This window comes from Sorex fumeus, unplaced genomic scaffold (assembly GCF_029834395.1).
Source record: "Sorex fumeus unplaced genomic scaffold, SorFum_2.1 ptg000030l, whole genome shotgun sequence".
NCBI lineage: Eukaryota > Metazoa > Chordata > Mammalia > Eulipotyphla > Soricidae > Sorex > Sorex fumeus.
The window spans coordinates 11,635,525-11,646,295 of NW_026606087.1; the positions used below are offsets into that span (position 1 = coordinate 11,635,525).

At 34.1% G+C, this 10,771-nt stretch overlaps 1 protein-coding gene across 1 annotated transcript; it reads left to right on the forward strand.

Moving 5' to 3' along the window:
- The first annotated feature begins 8,108 nt into the window (after positions 1 to 8,108).
- LOC130025235 (olfactory receptor 2D2-like) lies at positions 8,109 to 9,056 on the forward strand. Its single transcript, XM_056116184.1, has one exon. It carries the CDS (start codon positions 8,109 to 8,111, stop codon positions 9,054 to 9,056), a length of 948 nt encoding a protein of 315 aa, XP_055972159.1.
- The last annotated feature ends 1,715 nt before the right edge of the window (positions 9,057 to 10,771 follow it).

The window sequence follows — 10,771 nt, forward strand, 5'->3', positions numbered from 1 at the left end:
TAGATTCTCCTTGTTCTTTGGAAGACTAAGACTGAATATGGTATGCTTGTTGCTCCTGACCTGTTATTTTATTGATATTTTCCTAAAGTTTTATTTTTGAGGTATTATGTATATTCAGAATGGCAATATTTTATGGAATTAAATTATAGAAGAAGTGTCTGCTTACTGATTCTAGTGTTTTTGGATACTATGAATTGCTAACCCCAGAGAATAACTTATTCACAGTTTAAAGTCTCTAGAACATGTAAAATATTTTCATCACTATTTTCACCAGAAATAATCAGCTCTTTTATTTTGTAATGAAGTAGGGTCTAAGTATATATATGCTTGCACATGTGCCTGCATATATGTGTTTGAGTTGATCATTTTGATTACAGAGACAATGAACCCGAATAAGAACTTATGTGCTCTGTTGTCCCTTTCACATTTTTGTTAGAGACATAAGAGTTATTCAAAATACAAAATATTCATAACATTATAAATAGGACACCATACTATAAATAGTCAGATTTGGAAATTGAATAAAAAATTGTGATATCCCATGGTAATAAGAAGTCATCACCAAATACTGCATTTTAAGAATTTGTAAATGGAATTTAGAATAATTGTATATCACAGGCCACAAACCAGGAGCTGTGGACTTAGGAGTATGAATGTGAGGAAGTTAATGCAAGTTTTTTCTCTAACCATTTTTAAATATCCTAGCACTATCTTTCGATTAAAATCCAGAGACTAAGGGAAACAATAAGTGTATAACTAAAAGATAGCTTTCTGTGGGACTTGTATAGCCCAAATAAACAGGGATGAAGGACCTGAGAGGGTAAATAAATAGCAAGTGTAGAACACTCCTCTTTGCTCTCAGTATCCACTTACTACTTGTCCAGTGATTAATTCACATCCCCAACATATGAAATTGTCAAACCTTCTTAAGCAACTTTTTTTTAAAACTGTGGTAACAAAAAGGACACACTTGTACTCAATACTAAAAGCAATAGTTTTCACCTGAAAAACTTACATTAAAATGTTTGTTAGAAAAAGGGACTAATACAGTAGAGCAGCAATTACAGAAGTTATCTAATTTTTTAATCTGGGCAAAAGGTCTAAACTGATAATGAGAGATTTTCTTTTTAGTACTTTTTCATGTTTTCTTTTTAAAAATTTTCTGTAAACACCTTAGTTGGCTCAGTATCTAGTGCTGCGACATACAGCTTCTTCCCTCAGTATTTGAGTCACTGGTGATTCCTTTTGAAATTTCATTTAGACAGTTTCCCAATACTATAGGGATGACATTCTAAGAGAATCCTCTACATTTCCAACACAGTTCTCTTTACTATTCCTCCAGTCACTATATTTCCAGAGTTTTGTGAGAAGCACAAGAATCAAATCAGTGGTAATCATACATGATGAGAAATAAAAGCATAAAGAGCAAGAAAAAGCAGAGGTTGCATCTTAACAATTTAATGAACAGTCAAATAATAATTAGAGATTATTGTGCACATCCTTCACCAATAAATTCATCAATTTAAATTGATGGTTAAAATATTTGGAAGATACGCTTTTCTAAAATTTATTCAACTGTAAATGTATAATTGTGATAGCTCTCAATTGATTAAGGAAATTAAAATTGTACTTGAAAGACCATAAGACAATAAAAGCTCCAAACCTTGTCTAGAGACATAATTCAGAGGCCAAGGTACTTGCTTTTTACACAAAGGGTTGGATTTCCATCACCAAGTATCACCCCACTATCCGAACACTATCAGGATTGATCCCTGAATATCAAGTCAGGAATAAACTCTAAGTATGGCCTGGTGTGGCCCAATAAGTAAAAATCATCATCATCATCATCATCATCATCATCATCATCATCATCATCATCCACCCTAGATAAATTCAAATTCAATGCAATTGTTTTAAGTGCCCACAACTAAATATCTAAGGTAAAAATATCAATAATTCACAAAAATTGAAGAAAACTGGGTAGTTTCCAATTTTTCTATAAACAGATTAAACTGATATCAATACCAGGATAAAAACTTTGTAAGAAGAGAAGGTAACAAACATTACTCATCATGAATACAGATATAAATCACTGTCACTGTCACTGTCCTCCCGTTGTTCATGGATTTGCTCGAGTGGGTCCAGTAACGTCTCCGTTGTGACAATTGTTACTGTGTTTGGCATCTCAAGTACGTCACGGGTAGCTTGCCAGGCTTTGCCGTGAGGGCAAGATACTCTTGGTAGCTTTCCAGGCTCTCTGAAAGGGGCAGAGGAATCGAACTCGGGTTGGCCATGTTGGCCACTTGCAAGACAAATGCCCTACCCACTGTGCTATCACTCCAGTCCACAGATATAAATCACATAAAACAATATTTTTCTAAATAAAACAGAACAAAATATTATTGAAAGTTAAATTGGATGATGAATAGTAAATGAATAGCAAATCATATGAAGATACATTCCTTCTATTGATTATTTATTGAGAATCTTTATCCTGGATGGATACTGAATCTTGTCAAAAGTTTTTCTGCATTTAATTATATGATCTTATGTTTCTCGTCTGCCCTTTTGTTGATATAGTTTATAACATTGATGGACAGCATAATGAAGTGTCCTTGCATCCATGAAAGAATTACACTTGATCATGTTATATAATACTTTTGTTATGCTTTTGGAGTCAATTGGGGATATTTGCACCAAATTTAATCAGGGGTCTTAGCCTGGAGCTTTCTTTTTTATGGACCCAGTATGTTTCCACTATGCATCTCTGTTTGAAATTTTCTTTTCTTTTTTTGTTTTGCTTTTTTTTTGGGGGGGGGGAGGGAGTCACACTCGGCGATGCTCAGGGGTTGTTCCTGGCTCTGTACTCAGGAATTACTCTTGGCGCTGTTCAGGGTACCATATAGGATGCCGGGAATCAAACCCAGGTCTGCTGCATGCAAGGCAAACGCCCTACCTGTTGTGCTATCGCTCCGGCCCTGAAATTTTCTTTTCTAATATTTATGATTCCTTTTGATTTTAGGGTTATGAGGGATTTATATAAGATGTTAGGAAGGATTATCTTAGAAGAGCCTGAGGTATAAGGCAGTTACTTTTCTTTTAAGATTTGGTTGAACTCAACAGTAAACTCGTCTGGATCTGGTATTTGTGTTGGGAAGATTTAAAACTGTGCATTTTTGTCTGTTTGTCTCTCTCGCTCTGACAAAGACAGAATGATAACTCTTGTGCTGTATATAAAGAAACATAATAAGGAAATAACAAAGGTCCAAAAGCAATAGAAACAAAGAACATGAGAACTGGTCTTCAGTTGAAAGTTTGCCACTGTGTGAGGAAAGGGATAAGTAAAATAAGTGGACACTAAGAGAGAGAAGAAAAGTGCCCACTACAGAGGCAGGAAGGGGATGGGGGAGGGGGCGGAGGGTGATGGTAGGGAACCTGGGGACACTGGTGCTGGGAAATGTACACCGATGGAAGGATGGGTGTTGGAATACTGTAAACTGAAATTCAATCATGAACAGCTGTGTAGAAAATAAATAAATAGATAGATAAATAAATTTAAAAGAAGGGGACATTAAGACAATGGTGGAGGGAAGAAGTTATTCTGGTGTAGGACCAGGTGCCTAAATATGGTAAAGTGATATGCATGATACATCATCAGTAACAGTATTGTAAACAATAGTGCCTAAAGGGGAAGGAATAGCATCTGCCACAGGGCCAGGGAAAAGGACGGGAGGGAAGATGGGAACATTGGTGGAGGGAAGTAGACACTGGTGAAGGGATTGGTGTTGGAACATTGTATGCCTGAAATACATTTATGAATAATTTTGTGATTCATGGTTACTCAATAATAACAAAATTAAAAACTTAAAACAAAAAAAATAAAACTACTATTTTGATTCTTTTACTTGTGATGGCTTGTTCAGGTTCCTCCTGACTAAGTTGCTGGGGATTATATGATTTTATAAATACATTCATTTCTTGTTGGTGTTCTATATTAATGGAATAAAGTTCCTCAAAGTAACAACTTTGGATCTTTTATATTTCCAACATAGGTTGTGATTTATCTCTCATTTGATGTATTGGTATTTCTCTCTTTTATTTTCTCATGAATGTTTTGTCAATCTTGTTTATTCTTTTAAAATGAAGTTTTCTTTTCATTTACCATTTTAATATATATTTTGTCTATAATCTTAATTTTGTTTATATTTTTATTATTTAATTTATTTAACTTGCCTTGTAAATAATTTCTTGCTCTCTTACAAGTTTCTCTTTCGCAAGCTATAAGGTTAAACTTACATTTGATCTTTTTCTTATCTGATAAAAGACTATTGCTATGAACTGTCTCTTGGTGCTATTCTTGCTGTGTCCCATGGTTCAGATAGTTTTTTTCTTCATTATTATTTGTTTTAGGGAAACTTTTACTTTCTTATTTGATTTCTGTTTTAATCCTCTTGTTTTCTAATGCTCTATTTTTAGTTTCTAGATGTTGGAGACTTTACTGGCATTCTTTTCAGTGAAATTCTACCTTTTGGCATTGTGGTTTGAAAAGATTACTAGATATGAATGACATGTTTACAAATTTTAAACACTCAAATTGTGCCCCACCTAGTGTGCTACTACTAATAATATTCCATGTGTGCTGGAACCAACACATATCCATCATTTTGGGGGTGGATAATGCTATACAAATCTGTCACTGTCCTCCCACTGTTCATCGATTTTTCTCAAGCGGGTCCAGTAACATTGTGAGACTTGTTACTGTGTTTGGCATATCGAATACGTCATGGTTAGCTTGCCAGGCTTTGCCTTGCGGGCGAGATATTCTCAGTAGCTTGCCGGGCTCTCCGAGAGGGGTGGAGGAATTGAACTCGGGTTGGCCATGTGGGCCTCATGCAAGGCAAATGCCCTACCTGCTGTGCTATCACTTCTCAATTCTTCTAACTTCTCATTTAGGTTAATTTTTTCCTTGGTGCACAGATTATCCATATAATGAGAATGTCTCCAACAATTATGTTGTTGTTGATGTATCTACTAAGCACTATTAGCACTTCTTTATATAACTTGCTGCCACTTTGTTAGTACACACACACACACACACACACACACACACACACATATATGTTAGAGTTAAGTGTTCTTGATGTATTAATCTCTAAACCAGTACATAATGCCCATGCCTATCTCTTACTAAGTTCTATAACTTAAACACTACTATTCGGTCTGATACAAGTTTGGTATAATCTGCTTTCCTTAGTCTATGATTAGTCAGTATAGTTGTTTTCCAAACTTTCACCTTGAGACGGTGCTTATTGTGATAGTTTGAGTGATATTATAGTGAGTGTAGTGTTGTATTTTGTTTCTTGATCCATATAGCCACTCTGTAATATCACACTATACTATTGAGTATTCTGCACAAAAGTTCATACTGTTTCTATCTTTTGCCTAATATTAATAAAACTATTATATACATCTTATATAAGGATTTTGAGAGGATATAAATATCCAGTTTATGAAATAAATATACTGGATCAAAATTAATGTGATCTATGAATTTATATACATACATATATTTATGTTTAGCTCAATGATACTTTTAAATAGATCTCAGAATTAGTTGTACCCATATATTTTTCTCTCAGCAATATAAATCACTTCCTTCCCCATTCATTTAATACTTTTAATAGATTAGTCACGTTTCACATAGATTTTAATTTTATATTTTATATATAGCTAATTATATTGGGAACCTATTTATATGCTTATTAGTTTTTTATGTATACTATTGGAATATATTATATATTTGGGCTGGAGCGATAGCACAGTGGTAGGGCATTTGCCTTACAAGCAGCCAACATGGCTGACCCGAGTTCGATTCTTCCGCCCCTCTCAGAGAGTCCAGCAAGCTACCGAGAGTATCTCGCCCATCGGCAGAGCCTGGCAAGCTACCCGTGACGTATTCAACATGCCAAACACAGTAACAACAAATCTCATGATAGAGACATTACTGGGCCCACTCGAGCAAATCGATGAACAACCGGAGGACTGTGACCATGTGATATTATAGATTTATTTTTACAATAAAATGTAATTTTCTAATTTTGTTTTAATTTGAAAATTTTGTATGTTCTGGGTACTATGTTTATAGCTTATTGTCACATTATTAAAATAATAAACTGTGTGTAGGAATAGAAATAAAAATTTAAAAAAACACGTTTAAAAATTTAAAAAAACACGTTTAAAAACAAAGTCAAATCAGCAGAAGAGATTGTTTAAAATACTAATATCTGGAGAATCTATTATCAACGAGGAACATCATAATCACATTCTAAATATGAAATTCCTAAAAATCCAAGGTACATTACAAATCTTGGTTGTAACCTACAATTTTTCCCCCTCCATAAATGAAATTAATTAAAAGAGTGCAAGTTCTTCAGAAAGAAAATACGTATAAGAAGAACTGGTGAAGGAACCCATAAGTGGCGAGGCAAATGTTAACTAACTGCTTGGCATTTGCTGTCCTCTTTCTAATCACCTGAGACCCTTTTGAGGCAATGCAGGATCCACTTTAATGATTCAGAATTCTCCAGAGCATGTCAGAAACTCCAGAGATTGCCTCTAGTATCCCCTGTTAAATTCATTTTAAATGTAACTATTATTAAACAATGGATCTTTGTTCACTGACAATGAGGCCAATGATAAAACTTTTGATGAAAGAGAAGTTGAGAGGTATGAACAGCTCTCTTGCTTTATCTTTGGTCCTGATTTCAAAAGAATTTACTAAGTTCTTTGGCTGACAGTCTCTCCACTCTGACTATTCTATAGGTAATACATTTTCTGTTCTAATAGTTGAGGTACAAATCAAATTTGACAGGCTAATTTTGGATCTTTTCACAACTGAATCAGAAAATTTTGGAATGAAAAAAACAAAGCAAAACAAAACTACAGTTAAAAAGTGATAACTGGCATATATCGTGGTAAATTTATTTTAATTTTTCTAGATTTTATTTTGATTTTTAATTTATTCTATATTCTTTATTCCATTCTCTTTGTTTTTGTAGTTACAGTAATAGGGGTAAACAATGACATTTTGGCTACAATGCAGCCAAAGATGATATATACTTTAATTTTGGTGATCATACACACTTGGTAGCAAGATTTCACACTTTTTTGTGACATGAGGAATCACGAACAGCAGTGGGGTAGAGTCTCACTCAGCATGGGAGACAGTTCAATAATACTTTTAAGTGTGATAATATTAACAATTAGTTTAATTAATAATAATTTATTGAGCAAAGTGCTTTAATATGTCTAAGGAAGGACACAAAAATGAAACAGACTGACAGTTTTCAGAAGATTGTTTTATTGCTCAGAGTAGGCAAGTAAAGCAAGACTTGGGGAGATGATGCATATAAGACAGTAGAGTAAACAACTGTTTACCCCTGAATCAGGAAAATATATCACAACAAAGTATCAAATGAAATTGATGATAGGATTGTCAAAGAAATAATGGCGTAATCTCCCAGCAGCCCCTTGTTTTTCAGGCTTTAAAAAAATAGGTTATTTTCTCAAAGAAAAATGTCAAGCTGCATGATACACTTATTTTTTTTGACTTCTATACCTTAGTGACAATTTATGGAAAGATAACATAAACAGTTGTATTCCCAAAGCTTACAAAATTCTACACAGAGTATCATAGAGGATATTGATACTGATAAAAACAGCAAACAAATCAAGACTTTTAGTTTATAATCAAGTGTAAATGTCATGGCTTTCTAGAAAATTTAGTTTATAATTTGATTGTTAGAAATATGAGATTCAGAATAAGGATAATTCTTTTGATCTCCCCTTAACTTGCCAGATGACTCAAGAAATCAATAAATCATTTTACAAGATACTGTTATGCAACATTGAAGATTTCCGAATTAAACAGCATGCTCTTCCTCTAAATACATTATAAAATATTCTTGAAATGATTGGCAGTGATTGGGGGTGATACTTAATTTGCTTGCTTTGAATTACATATATAACATATTACATATATGTATATGTATAGGCTATCAGTTTTTGTTTAGAATATTGTAACTTCTTACTTGAAAAAGAAATAAAGTATGAGAGAAACAAATCAGACTCAGGTGACAGAATTTTTCCTTCTGGGACTCTCTGATGACCCCTACACTCAGAAGCTGCTTTTTGTCTTATTCTTGGTTGTGTACCTGGTCACTGTGCTTGGAAATCTGTTGCTCATGTCTCTAATTTGGATTGACTCCCAGCTTCACACACCCATGTATTTTTTTCTCTGCAACTTGTCTCTGGCTGACCTCTGTTTCTCTACCAACATCGTTCCTCAGGCTCTAGTTCACCTTCTATCCAAGAAGAAGGTCATTTCATTCACACGTTGTGCAGTTCAGCTTCTAGTCTTCCTTATTTTGGGCTGCACACAATGTGTTCTCCTGGCAGTGATGTCCTATGACCGGTATGTGGCCATCTGCAACCCTTTGCATTACTCTACCATCATGACATGGAAGTTGTGTGTCCAGCTGGCTGCAGGATCATGGGCCACTGGCATACTTGGATCTGTGGTAGACAGCACCTTCACACTAAGGTTACCCTACCGAGGGAGCAATACTATTTCTCATTTCTTTTGTGAGGCCCCTGCACTGCTGACTTTGGCATCCACAAACACTCATACCACAGAGATGGTTATTTTCCTCTTGGGGGTTGTAGTTCTCCTCATACCTGTATCTCTAATTCTGGTATCCTATGGCCACATCATTGTGACTGTCATTAAGATGAAGTCAACTACAGGGAGATTGAAAGCATTTTCTACCTGTGGTTCTCACCTCATAGTGGTCATCCTGTTTTATGGGTCAGGAATTGTCACCTATATGACTCCCAAATCTTCCAAGGAACAAGAAAAACTAGTGTCTGTGTTCTATTCAATGGTGACCCCCATGCTTAATCCTATCATCTACAGCCTGAGGAACAAGGATGTGAAAGGAGCTCTGAAGAAAGTCACCACAAAGAATTTGTCATGTAGGCTTGGATTTTTCCATTGACGGAATCTCTTGGGTCCTTGAAAATCATGAGACTTTCTCAATAATACTGGTATGATTGTTGTCCTGGGACTGTATTCTCTCACTGATATTCAGTCATGAAGTTCCATTGTAGAAGGGAGATAGAAATTCAAGGAGAAAATAGTTCATGGACATATATAATTGGAGGGGAATCTACTTCTAACTTCTGTTTTTTTTTTGGCATCTAAGAATTAAACTAGTGAAAATTATTTGTTTACATTTTATCATCATTGAAACCAATGGAATCATTTTAGTTTGTTTTCTTAATATGTATTTATCAGAAACTAATTTCACTCTTATTCTTAGCACATAAATATCTTTGTATCATCAATTAGTACAAAACGCACTATTATGACACAATACCTTACTATGAATTAGACTCTGCATGGGTATGTGTATGCAAAGGTGCTTGCATGTATGTCTCAAGTATGTGGTTTATAGCAAGGACACAATGAACATGAGTAAGAATGTATAAACTAGGTTGTGCACCTCACTTTTTATAAGACACTCAGGTATTTATCAGGATATGCATCTTTAAAAATTAATGAAAGAATTTAGAACAAACAAAAAATAGTGGTGTCCTAAAGTATGAGTTGAATAAGAAGTTATCACCAAACCCTGAATTAGAGAATCCTATAACTAGAATTTAAGAGAGTAGATTTATTTCTATTACATCAGATAAAAACTTTGGATTTACTTATGCAGGGAAAAGAGAGTGAAGGGAATAAACATTGCAAGTTCCTATATAATTTCTTAGTATTGCTTTCCATTTTAAAATCCTGAGATCTCCAGGAAACCTAAATGGTACAGTACACATAGGCCAGGACAGCTTTATTAGGCACATATGAGTGTAGAATGAGCAGAGGATGGACCTGAATGGACAAACAGCAAATGTTGTCCAACATAGTTTGGTATCACCATAGCCTTATAGTCATCCTTTGGCCAGTGATTAATTCATATTTCCAACAAAAAATTTATGAAGTTCCATTATTAGAGCTTTTATTACTACATTTTTAAAATAAGGTTTTAAACTCATATCAATTAGGACAAATTTCTACTTGTAATTGAAGATAATATTGTCCACTAGAAATATTTACAATAAAACATTTGCTGGAGAAAAGAAAAATTCTCAATGAACATGAATCACAGTTGTTAAATAAGTTTTAATCTGGTAATCAGGCCTAAATTGATATCAGATATTTTTACTTTATATTCTTTAATGGTTTTCTAATACTTTTTCTAACAATTCACCTGGCTTGGGCTCTATATCTTGTGGGGTAACATACATCTCTCCTGTAATGTCTGAATCATTGATGTTCCCTTTAAAAAATATGTTTCTATAGCTTTACAATATTTGGGGATAATACTCTAAGACAATCTGAAATTTCACTCTAGTCCACCTTATGTTTATCAGCATGCCAATTTTCTTTTTGAAATATGATCAGTCCTTTGGACTATCAGAGTGACATTCTTATTTACATGATAGCTCAATAATATGAAGATCATATTGTATTTTATACAATATGAAATATAACAGAGTTTGTTAAGTTCCTTAAAACTATGAGAGATCTAAAAGCATACTGAACATATATATTATTTGGGAATTGGAATCTTAAATCAATCAAGTCCAAGAATGTAAAGGTCAAATAGCAAAATTTTCTCAGGGACCATTATTTGATATAATAATCAAATGAATC

Coding starts and splice junctions, on each gene's coding strand:
- LOC130025235 (XM_056116184.1), top strand. CDS start 8,109: ATGAGAGAAACAAATCAGACTCAGGTGACAGAATTTTTCCTTCTGGGA.